The sequence below is a fragment of the Microchirus variegatus genome (genome assembly GCF_963457635.1).
Source record: "Microchirus variegatus genome assembly, chromosome: 5".
Classification (NCBI taxonomy): Eukaryota; Metazoa; Chordata; class Actinopteri; order Pleuronectiformes; family Soleidae; genus Microchirus; species Microchirus variegatus.
This window is the reverse complement of record NC_139806.1, coordinates 11,589,938-11,610,229: the sequence shown is the minus strand read 5'-3', so window position 1 is coordinate 11,610,229 and position 20,292 is coordinate 11,589,938. Positions and strand designations below refer to the sequence as shown.

At 41.4% G+C, this 20,292-nt stretch overlaps 2 protein-coding genes across 2 annotated transcripts; both read right to left on the bottom strand.

Annotated features, from left to right (window-relative positions):
* Positions 1 to 768: 768 nt before the first annotated feature.
* On the bottom strand, positions 769 to 8,675 carry ro60 (Ro60, Y RNA binding protein; the record flags this gene model as incomplete). Its single annotated transcript, XM_083889024.1, has 8 exons — positions 769 to 1,423; positions 5,884 to 6,030; positions 6,344 to 6,460; positions 6,833 to 6,949; positions 7,058 to 7,195; positions 7,288 to 7,434; positions 7,688 to 7,908; positions 8,087 to 8,675. 8 exons carry the CDS (start codon positions 8,673 to 8,675, stop codon positions 1,271 to 1,273), a joined length of 1,629 nt encoding a protein of 542 aa, XP_083745150.1. The 3' UTR covers positions 769 to 1,270.
* Positions 8,676 to 15,159: 6,484 nt separating this feature from the next.
* On the bottom strand, positions 15,160 to 16,137 carry rgs13a (regulator of G protein signaling 13a; the record flags this gene model as incomplete). Its single annotated transcript, XM_083889090.1, has 5 exons — positions 16,027 to 16,137; positions 15,847 to 15,906; positions 15,692 to 15,753; positions 15,438 to 15,604; positions 15,160 to 15,345 (listed from the first exon to the last, which is right to left on the bottom strand). Exons 1-5 carry the CDS (start codon positions 16,107 to 16,109, stop codon positions 15,160 to 15,162), a joined length of 558 nt encoding a protein of 185 aa, XP_083745216.1. The 5' UTR covers positions 16,110 to 16,137.
* Positions 16,138 to 20,292: the final 4,155 nt, after the last annotated feature.

Below are 20,292 nucleotides of genomic sequence, written 5' to 3'. Positions count from 1 at the left end.
GAGTGTGCGTCAGCACCACCATAAATATCAGATTATTTCTTCCTTGGACCATAATCTCCATCCCAAGAAAATGTAATCAAAATGTTTCATTTACTTGTCGAGTGATGTCGCTCACAGATGTGGCCACAAACATAACCTTGACAGAGGCAATAAGTGTCTTTTTTATAAATGCTGTTAGTATTTGCAACATATACTGCTAATAAATCACGAAGCACCATTGTCGTCTCCTGCTTCTATGTACCTTAAATGAATTGGCCCCATATGTAAAACACTGTAAGTGGTGTGCATGTCATTTCTGAATAAAAAATATAAAGCATTATGCTTGAAATCTCAACTATTAATTCTTACAAAAGTACATTCAGTTCCAGAAAGCAATGGTAGGTTAGTTTTTGCATAATATGCACACATACATATATGAAAAATACAGAATTGTGACTGTGCTTGCAGATTTAATCTCAGTAAACATTTTATATCGCTATGGTTTGACCTGCTTGGAAATAATACAGCAAAATCAACCAATGATAATTACATTACCTTTCGGTTTTTCTTTCTGATTGAGTAATGGAAATAACTCTGAACATACCAGAATAGCTACATAAACTGCAAGGTAATCTGTTGACTTTTGGTGTTTTGTGTCATCTTTTTTATATCCGTTAATTTACAATGCTACACACGCACGAGTGGCAGGTTTTCAAATAAAAAACTAAACTCTAACAGTAAACCTGTAACATTATTTCACAGCTATGTACTAGAAACTATAGCCCACCCCCTTATTCTGACTTCCCTTTCTATTTGTTCTGTCAACGTGTTGCTATAAATGAGTGAATGTACAGGATTATTGAATGGGTTCAGGCCCATTCATATTTTCGCCGTACACAAGTTTGCTATGGTCGACTGTGGTCCGCGTGACCTGGACACATCCATCATCTACTCAGCTGTGGAAGCTGAATGCTCAAAGAATGGAGAGACCTTTTCTGTCTCAGGAACACATGTCTAACACTCAGTGCTGCTGACACCTCAACTCAGCATGATGTGCAATGACATGCCATAGCCCATCACCTCCTTTTTTTAAATTTCAGAAACAAATATATGCATGCATTTCCAGCTTTTTCGTCCAGCCTGCTGGACACCGTCGGTTGACTTTTCAGTGACAGTACAAAAACAGTTGGAAATGTAAATGTCAATTTTTTTGGGGATTAGTGCTGATTTTTTTGTAACTTCTTTTTCTACACTAACCCTGTGAATCCAAGACAAAAACTCAGCACTTTTTTCAGATCAGACCCCGGGCTAGGTTACGAATGACACTAAAAGATCCAAGGTCAAAGCCGCACATGCTCAGTAAACCCCTGTCCTCAGTGTCTGCTATGGCGTGTCCAGTGGAAGTCAGCCCACACATCACCAACTTGGAATTGGCTCCAAATTTCTGTTGAGAAAAAACTTTTTTATTTTGTCATTTGCAAAAAAAAACAACATACGCATGTTACAGTCACGTAAAGGCGCCATATGTAAGAATGTGGCCAAAAGCGGTTACTACAGACTCAAAATACAGAGGTCTTTTGGGTTTGGTTTTCTCCGCCATTGTAGCTCAGACAGGGAACTGGCAACCCGTGGTTGCTTGGCAGCTGAGACTCTACTGACTGCAATGATTGGTAGACGGCGGTAGGTGGTGCCACATGCCAAAACATGATTTCAAAACATAAACATGATTTTCAGTCTGCAAAAGATGTTTTTTAATGCAAATATTTTGTCTGTACTGTTGTTGTTGGTGAGTTCAGTTTGTTATATGAACATTATTCCTGAGTCTCTGTGACATATTAGGAGGATTTTATGGCCAGTGTTTTTAGATTTATTACATAATGCACCTTTAATAATTGGCCCTCAATTCTTGAGACTGGATGAGACAGTATTGTTCACATGTATTCAGATACTATCATGTCATTAATCCACATGGACTTCCGGTTGAGCGTACGCTGGCGCGGTTGGCTGCCGCTGCTCTCCGGCCCCCCCTTCCTGATCTTAACTGTTATCTGAACTTTTATCGTCCTGACTCAGACAAAAATGTTGGTTTTATAGTGCACACTGGTTCTTCTGCAAACGACTTGCTGTTAGCACCGAGTGTGTTTATCTTTATGGACGTCTTTTACCTGTTCGTGGTGCTTACTCCTTACTCCTCCCGACCGTTATCTCCTGGTGCCTCTCACTCGCTCATCATGCGGATCTACCTGCCTGTGAGGCTTGTTCTCCTCTGGACTATTATGTCCATCTTATTAAATCCTTCTTCAGCCCTACTCCAATACACTGCTGCTGAGCTCCTCCAGGTTCGGTTTCATCCAACTGCTTCCCCGCCGACGCTGCGCTTCTATCCGGACATCGTTCGCCTGCCATATCGGAAATACATCCACCGTGGTTCCCGACGAAACTTCCACATTGATGACTCCACTGCCATAAACTCCATTTGGTCCACGAAACGCCGTCGACCGAGAATCTCTACCCGTAAAGTGGACCACAGTGTGTTAGCTCGCATACCCAGAGCGGCGGCTAACGCTAGCTTATCCAACGACCGTTGCGACATCAAAGTAGGTTTCATTAACATCCGATCCCTCACAAGCAAAGGACGTCTGCTGCAATGACCTGCTCCTCGACCGCAAGTATGACTTTTTATGTCTAACCGAGACGTGGCAACAACTTAATGATTTCTCTCAGCTCAATGAAGCTACACCACCTGGGTTTGTTTACTCCAGTCTGCCCCGTCTCACCGGAAGAGGAGGAGGTCTCGCGATAATTTATCGCGAGACCTGGAAGATCTCGTCTCTCAAACTGACGACATACTCATCTTTTGAAGCCATGGCTATTCAACTGAATGGTCCAACTCCCACTATTTTAGTCACTGTCTATCGTCCACCTAAGCCAAATAAGGATTTTATTGATGACTTCTCTGCTCTTTTCACCCACCTTACCTCACTATGTCCCAATATAATTCTGCTTGGTGATTTTAACATCCATATGGACAAACCCAACGAAACCATCTCCAAGGATTTTACATCCTGCCTGGATGGTTTTGATTTTAAACAGTATGTTGATTTCCCCGCCCACTCTAAAGGCCATATCCTAGATCTCGTATGCTGCTCTGGCATCACTCCCTTTAACTGTTCTGCCAATGACCTTACCATCTCTGATCACTTGTTAATATCTTTTAACGCTACCTTAAGATTAACGAAAGTTAAGCAGTCTAGGCTTATTTCTTTTCGAAACATCAAAAATATTAATTTAGCTGATCTCACCACAGGCATTAACAACCTCCCCAGCCTCAGTTCTTCATCTACTCTTGATCAACTGGTTACCCACTATAATCATGGCCTCCATTCCCTGCTGAATTCACTTGCTCCTGTTAAAACTAGGACTGTGTCGTTTACCAATGCTGCTCCCTGGTTCACACCGCATCTACGACAACTTAAAGTCAAGGGACGGCAACTAGAGAGGCTCTTCAAGAAAACCGGACTCTCCGTTCACAAAGAAATGTATCACACCCACATCCTTCTCTACAAAGACACAATATCCTCAGTCAAATCTCAATACTATGCAGGTTTAATCAGTGCTGGTAATGGGAATACTCGAGCCCTGTTCTCAGTCCTTAACAACACACTACGCCCTCCGACCTCACTTCCTGCACAGTTCTACTCCTCAGAACACTGTAACTCCCTAATGTTATTCTTCAATGAAAAAATACACAGGATCCATCAGCAGCTGACCCCTCAAATCCCCTGCATTCCCTCTCCTCCGGAAGCTAGAGAATCCCAAGCATTCTCTAGCTTCCAACTGCCCTCTGCTGCTGACATTTCGGATCTTATCCTGAAATCTAAAACATCGACCTGTCAACTTGATCCCCTCCCTACCTCCTTAGTCATTTCCTGTCTACCCTCCTTGTTACCTCTGATAACTGCTATCATTCACTCCTCCCTCACCTCTGGTTCTGTACCGCCCACTCTTAAATCTGCTGCTGTTACACCTATACTTAAGAAACCCAGTTTAGACCCCAGTGACTTTAATAACCTGCGACCAATCTCCAACCTACCTTTTCTCTCCAAGATTCTGGAGAAAGCAGTGGCTTCACAGATACATGCTTATCTCCATAGCAATAACCTTTACGAACAGTTTCAGTCTGGATTCCGCCCACGTCACAGCACAGAAACAGCCCTCCTTAAAATTACTAATGACCTACTGTTGGCAGCTGACTCCGGCCTATTATCTATCCTTATCAGTGCGGCCTTCGACACAATCTCTCATACCACCCTCCTCGACAGACTACAATCTATTGGCATCTCCGACACGCCCTTGGAGTGGTTTAAATCTTATCTCTCTGGCCGCACCCAGTTTATCCAGTTGAAAACCTTCACATCCCAACCGTTTCCCCTCTCCTCTGGTGTTCCCCAAGGCTCTGTACTTGGCCCCATCCTGTTCACTATCTATCTCCTCCCCCTTGGTCAGATCTTCCGGAAATTCAATATCCACTTCCACTGTTATGCTGACGACACCCAGCTTTACCTTTCTTCCAAACCCACCTCCACCTTCCCGCCCTCCTCCCTATGTAACTGTCTACAAGAAATCAAAACCTGGTTCTCTTCCAATTTCCTGAAACTCAACAGTGATAAAACCGAGGTTCTCCTCATAGGTTCCAAATCCACTCTCGCCAACACTCAAAGTTTCACAATCCCCATCGATAACTCCTTTGTTTCCCCCTCCCTACAGGTTAAGAGTCTGGGTGTCGTCCTTGACGGCACTCTCTCATTCCAGACCCACATCAATAACACCACACGGTCTGCCTATTACCACCTACGCAGCATCAACCGTCTCCGCCCATCCCTTACTCCCAACTCTACTGCTATCCTGGTCCACTCCCTGGTAACATCCCGCCTGGACTATTGTAACTCCCTTCTTATTGGTCTTCCCCACAAGTCCATTTATAAACTCCAATTGGCTCAGAACTCTGCTGCCCGGATCATCACCAGGATCCCTTCTATCAATCACATCACTCCTGTTCTGCAACAGCTTCACTGGCTTCCAGTTAAATTCCGCATCGACTTCAAAATTCTGCTTCTCACCTTCAAGGCCATCCACAACCTCTCTCCCCCATACCTCTCTGACCTCCTTCAGACCAACACCCCTTCTCGGTCACTAAGATCTGGCTCATCTATCAGCCTCATTGTGCCTCCTGCCCGTCTGACCACCATGGGGGCCAGAGCGTTCAGCCGATCTGCCCCCCGCCTCTGGAACTCCCTCCCCCCCGGCATCAGGAACATTGTTTCATTTGCCATCTTCAAATCCCACCTGAAAACCCACCTTTTTAAACAGGCCTACTCCGTCTGACTCTTTAACCCCCTACCCGTTGCTATTACCTTGTATTTTTTTTTTTTTTTTTTTGTACGGCGACCTTGAGTGTCTTGAAAGGCGCCTTAAATATAATGCATTATTATTATTATTATTATTATTATTACAGAGATTGAATTGTCTATCATAAACAAACTGTAAACAAGCATACCCCATGGAACAGCTTTATTCATTGTGAATACGTTTGAAATAAATGTTAATGTCTCTGATTAAGTTACCAATCAAACTAATTTCACCCATTTTGAGTAATTCTTTTAAGGATGTTATTTTTCTTTAAGGCTAATCGATCAATCTGTCAATAACTTTCTTCACTATTCCATTATTTCCATAAAATGTGTCCCAAATCTCAGAATGATGATGTTCTTAAATGTCTTGTTTTGTCAACAAACCAAAATGATCCAGTTTTATCATTGCAGCCCTAAATTCTATTCTCAAAAACATTCATTTTCATAGAGGAGACAATTAAATTCCCATGAAGATGCAAATGAATAATTGTACTTCTCTGTGCTTTCGTAGAAACTCCAGAGGGCTGGCAGTAAATGTCCAGACTGGATTGTTGGTCAGAATGATGAACACATCTACAGCTTTCCCATTCTCTGTGGCCCATATGATTGGAAGAGTACAGTCTGTGCTTCCACCCGGGATCTGGACATGGAGGTCAGAGAAAAAGCACATTATCAATAAAACCAATATGAACACGAAACCTAATCTGCTACTGGAATTTGAATACATGGTCATGTCTTAAAGCTTGTTGGTGTCAGTGAAACACCTTGCTTAATACATGGGTTATTTAGCTCTACAGTACATTCAGTTATAATGGTCTTGACTGGGTCTCTATGGGTCTGAGAAGTGGTTCTCTCAGACTCAGGAACGAGAACTCCACAAAGAGACGGTCTTCTCTGCATTCTCGACACTCTCAATACTGATTAGTAATGGACTCATTGCTCACATGCCTCACCTTAACCAGTTCAGTTGTTGCTTGTGCAAGTGTCACGTTAGCAGACACGGTGCATGGAACCAAAGCTCCTTCTGAATAGGCCAGCACCTGTGTGTCCGCCTCTGTCCTTGCAAAAATCTGCGTGAGACAGAAAGTCCAAAAGAAAAGCATGATGACATGACACTGTTACAAAAATCCACCTCTTATGCAATAATAAAATACACAAAATAAATGTTAAAAAAGTATGAACTCGTATTACCATTCAATCAACAATCTGACAGAAGTGCAGAATATAATTATAGAATTAGGGCCTAGGGAAACTATCATAGTCATACTGCAGTAAGAATTTGAAAGGAAAGGAATTTGCAGTATGTGTCAACAGACCAATTCCTTGACCCAGACTCCCTACATAAATTGGGCAGTCTGAGCCTTGCTCACAGATGCAGCTGTTCCAACTGCACAACAATCACTCATACTCTACACAGTTGTCCATCTCTAGCTCTGTCTTACCAGGGTTATTGCAGCAGCAGCAATGGCAGTGTTGACTGATGTCCCGGGGACAATACTGCTCAGTGATGTGCTCACATCTACTGCCACGAGAAAGCGTTTGCCCACAGGCTCCACATTCTGAGGACAGAATTTCAACGGAATATTATTTCATTTGTTTTATCTAATGCTGTCGATTGCTGTTTGCTTTAGTGGTATGTGAGAAGCTGTGACTATACAAGAACCAACCATAGAACTCTTGTAGAAGGCAGAGTCCATTGCTTTGAGGATGCTGCTGTTTGGCTCCCATTTCGGTTTACCCTGATAACCTTGGCCTCGTTTGTAATTCTCTAAAGCCAATAGTATGCTGAAGGGGTGGATCTTTGCCTGGCAAATTCACAAGACACAGAAAACACAGAAAACAATCAGTTTCTCACATTGTTGTTGATTTTGATCAAACACAGATTTATAGGTCCTACCTTCTCCAGAGCCGCCTCGCTCTGGATTCTTTCACACAGAGCCTGAGTTGCTGAGCCTCCTGGTTCAAGAATTTTGTTTGATGTCATTTTACCCAAGGTCCAGAGCACTGGGTGGAGAGGCATTTCCTTCAACAGAGCTCTCCATACCTAAGTAGAACAAACAGACAACATATCAGCTTATTTCCTCAACAGATTTATTCCAGATGATACACTTCCAATCAGTCTATCTCAAATCTAAAAATGTATTTGGGCAGCTCATGGATCCCCACCCATATGTATAATTTTTGAACAGTCTGCTGGGAAAGGCAGAGCTCACTTTCCACACAAAAAATACGCTGAAAATTAATGTAGTTTTGATGTGATAAACAAAAATGATATAAACCACATGCTCTTTTCTCACCTGTTTGGACTTCAGATGGTCTGTCAGTAGCTGTTCCCTCTCCAGTTTGTGTTCCTCTATTAAATTGATGACCTCCGTTTCATCGCAACTGTGCTTAACCTTCTCCACCACTTCAAGATATGAAAGCACTTTGATGACCTCTTCTGAACGCTCTTTGTCTGCATACGCTGCCTGGACTTCTTTCCATCCTTTTGTTAGATATTTGCAAATCAAAGCAATTGCTGAAAACACAAAAAGGTATGACAAGTCCAGCTTACACAATGTTACAATTACAAACTAACTGACCTAGAAACCTCTGAAATTAATTAGATCAATGCTACTTTAGATTATTTTCTGCAAAGGAGGGATGTGATACTGTGACATGGCTGATACTGTGTCCTTCTGCATGTGTAAACTCACATTCATTAGCTGGTTTGGTGTGAGAGAGCCTCAGCAGATCCTGATGCGACCAGCCCTCTCTTTGTTTAAATTTGGTCACAACTGCAGCTAGGTTCATGGGATCTTGCTCATTGTACCAGTCAGACACTGCTTTCCTCAGTGCACGTCCCCAAATCCCACACTTCATACCCTCTTTCAGCTCCTTCTTATACTGAATGAAAGCAAACAAATGGGCAGGGTTCCGACAAACTTCTTTTACAGCTTTGAATGCTGCCTGCCTCGTCTTTAGCTCAGAATATTGAGAGCACAACGCTAAGGCAAAGAGTGAGGGTTGGAGTCTGACAGCTTGAGCGTCGCGGGTGAACCTTTTTATCTCATCCACCACCTCAGTGCCCCGTCCTTCCTGCAGCAGAGAGAGGAGGGCTCCAGCGCTCTCCATGCTGACATGACCCTCCTCTCTGGCAGTGTATATGTCTCCCTCTGAGCCATAGCAGAGGAACCGACACAGTTTAGCCTTATCGCTGACCTCCCATGGACAACTGCCACCACCTGTTGAGTTGTGGTGGTGGTTGCTAGATGTGACTACTGTGGTACTTCCCGATGGTTCCATTGTAATAGAAGATCTGAAAAGTAAGTAGCAAAAGGGAAAATTTACACACTTCTGTTTTCTATATTCACTGACGTTGCCGCACAAAATCACTTGTGACTTATTATCATCAGTACAGTCTAACTGACTTTGATCGAGGTATGTGTATATTTCCGTGCAGGCATGTTTCTGCACCTTTCTATGCACATTATGTAAATATAAAAACTGCACACAGTACATGCGTTTCATCTATTTCTTAATGGTGGAAGTAATACTCTGATGCAACTGCTGTCGCCTTCTGAACTGATAAGTATAGGGTTAGGGTCATTGTCTATACATTGTGGAATTATAGGGTAGATATGGTGACACTTTGCAGTATACAGGCTGTAGCAGAAAAAGTAACTACTCACAGAATATTTCTACTGCTGCTACTTCAAAAGATGTCTGTCTGTGTTGTCTGTGTGTGTCTTGGGTTTATTGGCAGGTGTCTAAAGTCATCAAAGGACTTTTATAGTTCTTCTGTTGGGGTTTATTGGCAGTTGGTAACCAGTGTATAGGTGTATTACCGCCACCTACTGGACTGGAGTGGGGACAGAGGATTTGCCAGGGGGGAAAAACACACTTATAATCCAACCATTATCAACCACTTTATCATATAATCTTAATGAATACAGTAATTCTAAGGTATTTCATCAAATACTGTACTTCCTCTGATGTCTTTCCTAGAATATTTGCAAAGTGAGCTATTAGATCATTAGATTTTTCTTTGAATTTCTTACATACAATTAGTACACATTTTAAAGTGTTGGGGTCTACTACAGAGGGCACATTTTTCAATGTGGTACTTTCCTATAAAGTGCTGTGTATGATTGAGCCCTGTGTGTCCTATTATTAGCCGGGTGGGCACCATCTCTTCCTTTGGGTTCCACCCCTTAAAGCATTCCTACCTACATACCTTTGATTTCTGTGTCAGTTATGTTCCAATAATGTTTTTATTTTTTTAAAGTGTGATCTCTCATAATTGTTTTCACTTCTGTTTTAAAGAAAATGATTTATATTGTACCAACATTTCAAACTTTTCATTCCTCTCTATGCCAACATAGACAGGGACCAAATGAAAGGAGGCTTAAGTCAGCGCCATCCTCAGCCGTTATCGCGCTAATAGACCTCAAGTTAGCTAATACTGCTCGTTTATTAGGCTAGCAAATAAGGTTCAGTTATTCAAATGTTAGTAAATTGGTTAGACAGAGTTTAATGATGTAATGTCACTCATTTGTTAAATAGTTACATAACTACTTGTGCAGTGCAAATACGAACACAACGACTAGCAGTGTTAGCCGTCTCGTCTCCTCCAACCACAGACTACTTAGCCCCACATAGGCGTTACCTAACCGGGTTTGATGCAGCTCAGCTGGGGATGGGCAGCTTGCTCCCCATCAATGCTCACGCTAAACGTTAACGTCACGTTTTACTTCAATTATTCAGTGCTGCCATTCAAAACATTCCGGTGTCCAGTGACATACAGGCAAACATGTGGACTTACCGCGACCAGTGCCCAAGTTTGAGATCTGGCTAAATGCAGACAGGCCTCTCCTTGACCGACTACTAAGCTAAACCAGGGGCAGTGCCGCAAAGGATGCTGGGAGAAAGAGTTCTATCAAAAAATGAGCCTTCTTTTCTGTTTATTCGGGCTTTCATGCTCATGGAAATTCAAAGTTTTTAAGAGAACAAATTAACAATGTTATGATTAATTTAAAGTGTGGTTTGTAATATCCACATTCCTGAGTGGCTTCCGGATTCGTCAAATCCCATGTGTTTCAAAAACGACGTGGATGTTGGGTTGTCTTTCATATTGTTTTCATTTATGCATACAAAACTTTTCATATAAAGGACATTTAAGAAGGAAATAATAACTGTTCACTTCCCTATTGTAAAAAAAAGTGTCTTTTTTTTCAAAATTAATCTTAATCCCACACCAGAAGGGAAGATAATATCAGATAACTATGGCAACATACTCTGTTTGACTGTTTTCATATTCTCTTTGGAATACATTTCTTTTAGGCTCAACACAGACTGAATAATTAATTTAGACACATTTCAAGTTTATATTAATGATTTGAACAGATGTACTGAATATGAAATAATTTAAATGCAAACTCTCTGTAAGTGATTGCTTCTGTCTAAACATATAAATGATCCCATTTAAAATAATGAAAATGTTTGTGTGATGAAGTGAGGACGTACTGCAGTGCGATGTGCACCTATTATAAAAGAGACAGAGACGAGAGCTTGTAGGTACTCAACGTCACCACGGGGTGGCAGTAGTGCACTGACTGTGGTGACACATGATACTATTTTATGAGTTCTGTTCAAAATGACTTGCTCAGTGAACTGAGCCATTTTCATTCATCAATGATTCCATTTAAAACAGAAGAAAACACAGTATTGTAGCACATGTTGACACACGTACACACATGTTAATATGATTCTGAAGGAGGGAGGAGCGTCTGCTCTGTCTCTGGCCTCTCTAGTCTGTATTGTCCATCAGGTTGTACAATTTTTTTTGTGTGCCACAACAAAAAGAAGGGGGATTTGGATGCTGGAGACTCTGACTGATTATCTCCCTTGTGAAAGCAATTGCTGGAAACTTGAAATCTAGGTTCACCTATGATGACAGAAGACAATTAAAGTGTCTGGACATGCAACTCCAATTTAGACATTTGTGTGGGGGCACATATTTCACAATGTGTGCAGTAACCTGCTTCATCAAGAGAGTCCATTTACATGACTTGGCCCTGATGAACTTCTCATAAATCATCGTTAACTTCTCTGGATTTTCTCAGTTATTGAACCAGAACTTCAGGTTTTCCTCACAGAACTCTGACACGAGAAGTCCTGAAAAGCTCTTTGTCTGCCTGCAACACATAAGAACACAACTACATGATAAAGAAAACTAACAACTGTATTAACTTTATAAACTTTAATTGCTCATGAAAATTACATTTCTGTGAAAGGAGTGAGAACTCAACAATATGTAAGAATGCATGATAATGGGTTACATTTTTTTTTGCACTCAATCAATCAAACAAACATTTAAAGGCGCCATATGTAAGAATGTGGCCAAAAACGGTAACTACACTCAAATTCAAAATACCGAGGTCTTTTAGGTTTCGTTTTCAGACGTAACTGGCAACCTGTGGTTGCTCGGCAGCTGAAACTCTACTGACTGCAATGATCGGTAGACGGCTGTAGGTGGCGCCACATGCCAAAGTGTGGTTTCCAACAGAAACATGATGCAAAATATTTTTTTTAATGTGAATATTTTGGCTGTACTGCTGTTGGTGAGTTCAGTTTGTTATATGAACATTATTCCTGAGTCTCTGTGACATATTAGGAGGATTTTATGGCCAGTTGCTTTAGATTTATTACATAATGCACCTTTAACATAAGCTATCACTGGACAAGTCAGATGTATTTACATTCTCTTTTAGTCCTGCAAGTCCAGAGATGTCCTCGAGAGCCCAGTCATTATTGAATTTGAATGACACTCGCTGTTCTTCGTGAATTTTAATTTGATGGTATCTCAGTCTGCATGATGCCACTAAAATCCTCAGAGATTTTTCCTCACATATTAGTCATAGTTCTGACCTGTCAGCCCCTCTTACCAGCGAGGGCCATTCGTCAGAGTGAAATCCAAGTTTCCGGAATTAACTGTGATATAAATGCAAACACTTTTGCTCCCTGGTCATCACCCCCCCATACCCCCCACCCCCCGTGACTTGCTCTCTTCGCCCTCGGTAAAACTGTAATTAGACATAACCACATGAATACCTTAAGTCCGTCAAACCTTGTGCTCCTCCTGAATGTTTAAATACAGAACATATCATTGCTGTGTCAAACAGATTCTACACAGTTAAAGCATTACATCACATACTCTGTCGTCCAGTTAATTATTCATTTAGCTCAGGTTCAAGTCTGTTTTTTCAGTCACAGGTCAAGCCATCACGAGTGTCTTAAGGCAGTTTTGCATCTTATTTGCAATAAGATGAAAACGCCGACAGCCCACATCCATTCTGAAGTCACATTAAATCTTGTGAGCTGTTTTTAAAGTGCTTTATAAATAAAGTTGGATTGGATTGGATTGGATTGGTGGTTGGTGTAGAGGTTAGCGCTCTTGCCTTTGCAGCAAGAAGACCCAGGGTTCGAGCCCCGGTTGGAACAAGGGCCTTTCTGCAAGGAGTTTGCGTGCTCCGGCTTCCTCCCACAGTCCAAAAACATGCAGATTTGGGGATTAGGTGAATTGGTCACTCTAAATTGACCGTAGGGAGTTTGAGAGTGTGAGTGAATGGTTGCTTGTCTCTATGTGGTCTATATGTGTACCCTGCCTATCGCCCTATGTAAGCTGAGATAGGCATAGCACCCCTCCGCGACCCTTTCAGTGGAGAATAAAGTGGTAATATTAATAAGCGATAATGAATGGATTGGAGTTTCTGTGAGATACAAAATCCCTGGAATCGTTTGATTAAACTCCAAGTGTGTGGTCCTACGTCTTGACTGGATCGTCAAGTCTGGCCCTTGAGTTTGACACAAATGGCCCCCCACATCATTTTATGTGGCCCATGATGCCTATGCTGCTTTAATGCACTTGTTGACCACAAGCTACATTTCCCACAATGCATGGCGATTTTGTTACTGTGAAGTCACGGCATCCCGCCACTAGATTGCAGTGTATCATTGTATATGCATCATGCGACGAATGAAATTGAGATTGAAATATCCACAAATGATCCCAAAATATCCAGGAAGAGAAAGATTGATGCAGATGGAAGGCAGTTTCAAGAAAGATGGGAAGGCAAATACATGTTTGTGCTTCAAGGAGAAAAACCGGTATGTCTTTTGTTATGAGAGTACGATCTATGTCGGCATTTTGACACCAAACAAGGAGCCAAGTATGGCAAAGTTAGCCTTCAAGAAAAACAACAAATTGTCAAACCATGCGGCTGTGAAAGCTCTCTTTATTGTGGCTGAAGAAATCACCCGTGCTTCAAAGTCTTTTTCTGAGGGTGTGTTTACATTTAGTTCCATTTATTCTGTCTTACAGTTACATCTGGCCCTTTGAGGGTAACCATTATGCTGATGTGGCCCTCAGTGAAAATGAGTTTGACACCCCTGCTCTAGGCTTTAGTTAGCTGCAGACTACTGGTTTCAGACCCTGACAATCCAGTGGCGTTTCAACAAGGTAAAGAAGGCAACTGCTTGGGCCCATTGAGTAACAGCTGATAATGTAAGTGCACAGCAAAACTAATTTGTGCAAACCTCCCTTCAGTTCTATGATCATCCGTGTTCAGCAATTAAACCACGGTGGGAAATCCCACATATGTCCATAGGCCTTCAGGCCCTGCTTTTGCCTGGGGCTCTCAAAGCCTCTTGAAACATGCCTGCATCAGGTGTTCTTATTTTTCTTCCTCTAAACTGTTCAGTAAAACCAGTTTTAATTATTATTATTTTTTTAATTCTTATTTATCTCATCATTAATTTCCTCAATAGAATGTTTTGTCACCTGGGTCCCACACAGTAATCCAGTGACATTTACAGCCCATGTGGTTCCAGATGCATGAACATGTGTCTCATGACTGCTTGTGCATGCGGAGAAGCAGTTGAGTTTTGTCATAATCATTTCTGTGACCTTTAGCAGAGCGACACCATCCGGGTTCCCGCAGACAAACTTCCTCTTTTTTTTGTGTGACAAAAATTCCAGTTTCACTTTTCATTATCTCTGATCCACATGCATACTTATGTAGGAGTATGACATGGTGATGTAGACATTTCTAAACACAGATCACTAAATATATGAAAAAGAAAATTAATGAATGAAGTCCAGTTTATTTTTTATGTGTGCCTAGAGAGAGTTTTACAGTATCCAGACCTAGTTTGTAGCTATCACACCACTTTTCAATTTAAAACAATTCCCTTTATAAGATAAAATGTACATTTACGGGATTTTCCAAAAATTATTAAATAGACACAAACCAGTCTTAACGGTCACAGTTTGTACACACGGTGGGGATACAGCTTATAACAGTTTATGCTTGTAACATCATGGCATCATGGTAAAATAAATAAATAATCCACATCTAAATGACATCTATTGCTTTTATAAGGTAACAATAACGTTCTAACACGATACCAGCTCTCCAGTCTGTGAATGGACGGTGATGTAAACCACTTATACTTCCTGGCATCGCTCACAGAAAGTCCCTAACATTTTATCACGCTGTGTAATCGCGGCATCGCCCATGAAATCATTTCTTGTGCTCTACAGGCGCTATATATAACGACATAGTGCAACCAACTGCAAAGGAAAATGCGAAGGTGCTGAAAAATGGAATGCGTTCGGTCCCAGAACAAGCAAACATACACACCAAAGTTTTTTTTTTCTCATGTAGTCCAGGCGTTGGTCTCAGCTTCAATGTCCAGCTTCTACAGATTCAATGGCCCCATTATCTGTTTACATCTTCTCCAGGTCTGATGTGGAGTCCATCAGAGCCTGGTAAATGTCAGACCTGAGGAAACGTGGGTAAGAGTCCCTCTCCATTAACCCGTAGACGATCCTCTGTGCATCACTGAAGCACTCCGTGGTGGCTGCGCTAATGTTCCGCCTGATCAGCTCCCTGGTCTTGTGATCAATGTTGATCTGGAAGTATGAGGCGACATGATACTTAAGCACTGGTAGAAGCGCAGAAGCGTACATCTGTCAGCATTCCAAAAACCTCAGCGGTTACTTACCTCTCTCGGAGCCTCTGCTTGGATGTAGTGTTTGAAGATCTTTTTGGCCCTGGAGGACATCCTGAAGGAAGACTTGATCTTCTTATAATCCTCACACACAAGCCAAAACTCGATGTTTTCGTCACTGAACTCTGACTTCAGGAAGGCCTGGAATATCTTGATGCCATCTAAATAGTTAGGGAAAACGATCAGTGAGCAAAGGTCGAGCAAACAGGCCGACAGTGAAACCTAAAATCATGTGATTATTCACTTACATTTGGATGATAGAAGTCTCTCCAGTGAGTGTGACCACTGGGACATTTCTTCAAAACAAAGCCTGTAAAAGTACAACACTGTTACCAACACATCCAAAAACTAGTTTGGATTATAATCAGTTCAGATGAAGTAATTTTTTTTAGTTTTTACTAACCCATCAGTGTTTGCAGCTTGAGACGATCTACAATGCAGCCGAAACTTCAAGTTTCCTCCTCTGGTGAAGCAAACAAACACTAGTTTCACTCACACATTTGTGTTATAATTCGTGATTGGTCAGAATTGACACGGCCTGCTGTTCGAGGCATTATTTACAAAGTGAATATAAGATATTTACCGTTCTTTCAAACGCCTCTTATTCTCCATGTTGTTGTTGAAGTGCTGCAGCTCCGTTGGTGGTGGCGGGACTCGACTTGGCATGGCAACAACACTTACATGTACATGTGTGATCGTTTCCTGAGCAGCACTCACTGCAGAGAAGAACCTCTCCAGGTGCTGGTTGGCTACAATTTTGAGGAAGCTGCTCTGCGTCGACGACTTATATGAGTACAGCAAAAAAAAACAAAAACGTCTGACATGAATTCGGCGAGTATCGTCACACAACAGCTAACCACAGAAAGAGGAAACAGGGTGTGACGCAAATGCACAAACTGCTATTGCTGTAAGTCTGCACTCGCTGTGCTTAATGTGCATCGCAGCTTGTTTGGTGTTAAGTCCGACGATGCAAATGAAGCAGTGGAACATGTAACTGCAGATAAGCAAATGTTCTAGCCTCAGCCAGTAATCATTTTCGAGAACACGTGCTAAAAACCAGTTTTGATACACTGGACAATGGAGCTGTTTTCCGTCCTCACATGAAAAACAAACCCGTGAACGTCAGCCTCATGCAGTATTCTCACTTCAAAACTTTTTTTTGGCGTCAAAGAAAATATAACTAATGACAATTATATCTATTTCTCTTATGACAGTCTTTGAAGTGAGAACTTATTACTTTGGAAAGAAGAAAGTTCCTGTCCCACTGAACTCATAAGTTAAAACTGCATCCTCCATCAGTTCAAGGCATCTTTGCGATAGCTTAACTAAGATGAAAAGACTGATATCACTTTCATGTCTGTGTGCTGCTTATGCTGCTGAAAGCACTTTGTGGAACACACGCTCTTGACAAGGGCCACATCAACTTCTCGACTTAGCCTCAAATGTTGAGTGCTGCTCCACACACCACAGAGTCAGTGTTAACTGTCCTTCTCTGTGAATGGTTTCTTTAATAAACGTGATAAGGTCTTGGCTTTGTACGAACAATTGGACGTCAATACAGCAATTAAAATCATAGGGAAACCATGATGCAGGTACACTACTGTTTGGGGTCACTTAGAAATGTCCTTATTTTTGAAGGAAAAGCACTTTTTTTTTCAATGAATATAACATTAAATGAACCATAAACACACTCTATACCAGGGGTCTCAAACTCAAATGACCTGGGGACCAATGCACATCTATTGTGGCTAAGGGGGGGCCCGCCTAGAGAACAAAAAGTCACACTAACACACATATACTTAATAATACTATTTATGATGCAAAATTAATATATTAATATAAAAAAACAGACATTTATTTTAAATCACATAAATAACAGTGTGGACAACTGTAATTAAAATTCGTACTAGGAGCCGTTTCGGCCACTGCCATTCGTTGCTCGGGCCCTAACAAGTGTATTTCTATATGTCATTGATATATGATGCATTTAATAATGACCAAATGTCTTATTATTACTGTTATAAAAACATTGCCAGCAAACAAATATTATATTCTAACACCTCGCTGGTAGCTGTGCCTCAGCTACACACTGTGTTTAAAAGATGGTGAGGTATGTAACGCATGTAATCGGTTGGGGGGCCGCATGTGGACCCCGGGCCGCCAGTTTGAGACCCCTGTTCTATACATTGTTAATGTGGTAAACGACTATTCTAGCTGCAAGCGTCTGGTTTTTAATGGAATATGTACATAGGTGTATAGAGGCCCATTTCCAGCAACCATCTCTCCAGTGTTTGCTAATCGTGTTAGAAGGCTATTGGATGATTAGAAAACCCTTGTGCAATGATGTTAGCACAGCTGAAAACAGTTTTGCTGACTCTTTGACGAAAGAAAAATCATTATTTCTAATCTTGTCAATGTCTTCACTATATTTTCTATTCATTTTGCAACTCTTTTGATGAATAAAAGTGTGACTTTTAATGGAAAACACAACAAAAAATTGTATAGACCCCAAACTTTTGAACAGTAGTGTATGGGAGGAGCTTTATGCTGGATATCAAAAAGAAAGCTCTTGATATTATAGGTGATCTGTCATCTCATCCATTGCACTCACAAATGTGTTCTGGACTCCCACGAACAAAAAATATGTGCAAGGAATCTTTAGTAACGGGTGCAATTACATTGTCGAAGGTGTAGTGTGTTGTTGATGCTATTATTCTGCCTCTGTTTGTTCTTCATGAACAGAAACAGGGTAACAGTATTTGTATGCAGTGTCCTTCCTGTTTGCTTTGTATACACCAGCTGCTACGCCGCTGCCTAATGATTAGTCAAAATTCACGTCGGAAGCTTTTTGTGGACACTTCTCTGTGTTTTTCAGTCACACGCCAACTTGTTTGAAGCCGTCAAGCTTTTACTGAGGCAACGATGCTGTCGCCTCCATCTGTCTTGACATTCCAAAAAAATAAAAGAAAGAAAGAAAGAAAGAAAAGAAAATCACCGTCTTTGTGCAGCACGGGAACGTCACCGGGCGACACGACCAGATCTAAACGCCTCGACAATGGGTAACAGATGTGGAGCTGAAAGGTTTAATCACGATTGTGTGAACTGACAGACTTCAATTCAATTGTTAAACTGAATTTATTTGCCTATAAGTTACCGCCTTTCTTTTTAAATAGTTGTTTGTCTTGTTTATGTATTTGAAGCCAACGACAATTTTTCACATTGTTAAAGGAGCCACATGTAAGAATGTGGCCAAAAACGGTTACTACATTCAAATTCAAAATACCGAGGTCTTTTAGGTTTCGTTTTCTGACGTAACTGGCAACCCGTGGTTGCTCGGCAGCTGAGACTCTACTGACTGCAATGATTGGTAGACGGTGGTAGGTGGCGCCACATGCCAAAACATGATTTCAAAACATAAACATGATTTGCAGTCTGCAAAATATTTTTTTTAATGCAAATATTTGTCTTTACTGTTGTTGTTGGTGAGTTCAGTTTGTTATATGAACATTATTCCTGAGTCTCTGTGACATATTAGGAGGATTTTATGGCCAGTTGCTTTAGATTTATTACATAATGCACCTTTAACAATAATTAGTCAGGAAAGTGGAGACAGAGGGTAAGTGCATTTAGCAAAGTTCACACAAAAGGATAAAGGAACTGTGATCTGCGACCCTCATGTGGAGGATAAACGATAGAAGATGAATGGATCGTTGTGCACACTTACACTTCCAAGCAGAGGTGGAAAAAATATTGTACTCAAGTAAAAGTACCAATACTTTGATGAAATATTACTCAAGTAGAAGTAAAAGTAGTCATCTGAAAATGTACTCAAGTAGAAGTAAAACGTAGTTCATTTGAAATGTACTTTAAGTTAAAGTTACTTAGTGTTGGGTGTGAGGGTAGTAGAAATATGACAAGGGGTCAGAAATCCTAAACTATTTTGGAGCTCACGTGCCCGGCGCGACACAGGATATTACGTCCCTTTTATGCGCACGCCCTCTATGTTCACGTGCTCCGAACTTGGCAGGTGACTTACTCAGGGCACCAATGTGTGCCGTGTGGTTCACATGCAACAGATGTGTTGCTAAATGAGCCGCCACTGTACGCCTAAAGAAGGTTGTGCCAACGTGTGATGCTGAGTCAGAATAAAGTGTGTCAGTAAAGTTAAGGAGTCGCTCTCTTGCACATACTGTTACTCTGTCTTATCTACTGTTTTGTGACAGTGCTCAGCTTTATCTCAGACATTTTATTTATCCCCCCCCCCGTCTACTGTTGTCACTCTGACTCTGACTTTGCTCAGTTTCAGTCATTTTTCTATCTCACTTCCTTCATGCGGTATTTTGTGGAGCTGCAGCCTGAGCTACATGTTGCCATCGCAACAAATGCAGATTAAACATGGTTTTGTCAACACTTTTCTTTTTCTTCTTCATGTGAAGTAGAACCATATAAGGTTCTTCGGCTTGTTCTCATAGGGGAACCCTTTTTGGTTCCAGGTAGAATCTTTTTTTTATAAAGGTTCCACCTGGAACCCTTAAATCCTTTATTCAGGAAAGGGGTTTTAAAGGGTTCTCTGGATCAAAATGGTTCTTACTGGAACCATTAGTGTTACCAAGAACCTTTGAAAAACCCTTTTTTTGGGAAAGGGTTTTTCAGAAGCAAATGTTTCCAGGTAGAACCGCAGCCCTTGTTGAAGGACCCTTTTGGAAGCCTTATTTCTAAGATGTGTATAAGTTGAGGGGAACTTTCAGATCAGCGTTGACCAAAACATGTGAAACGCAGATTAAAATAAATCCCCATTATTTTAACACCATCTATATAAAGAGAATAAACTGTTTGTCCAACACCCCCC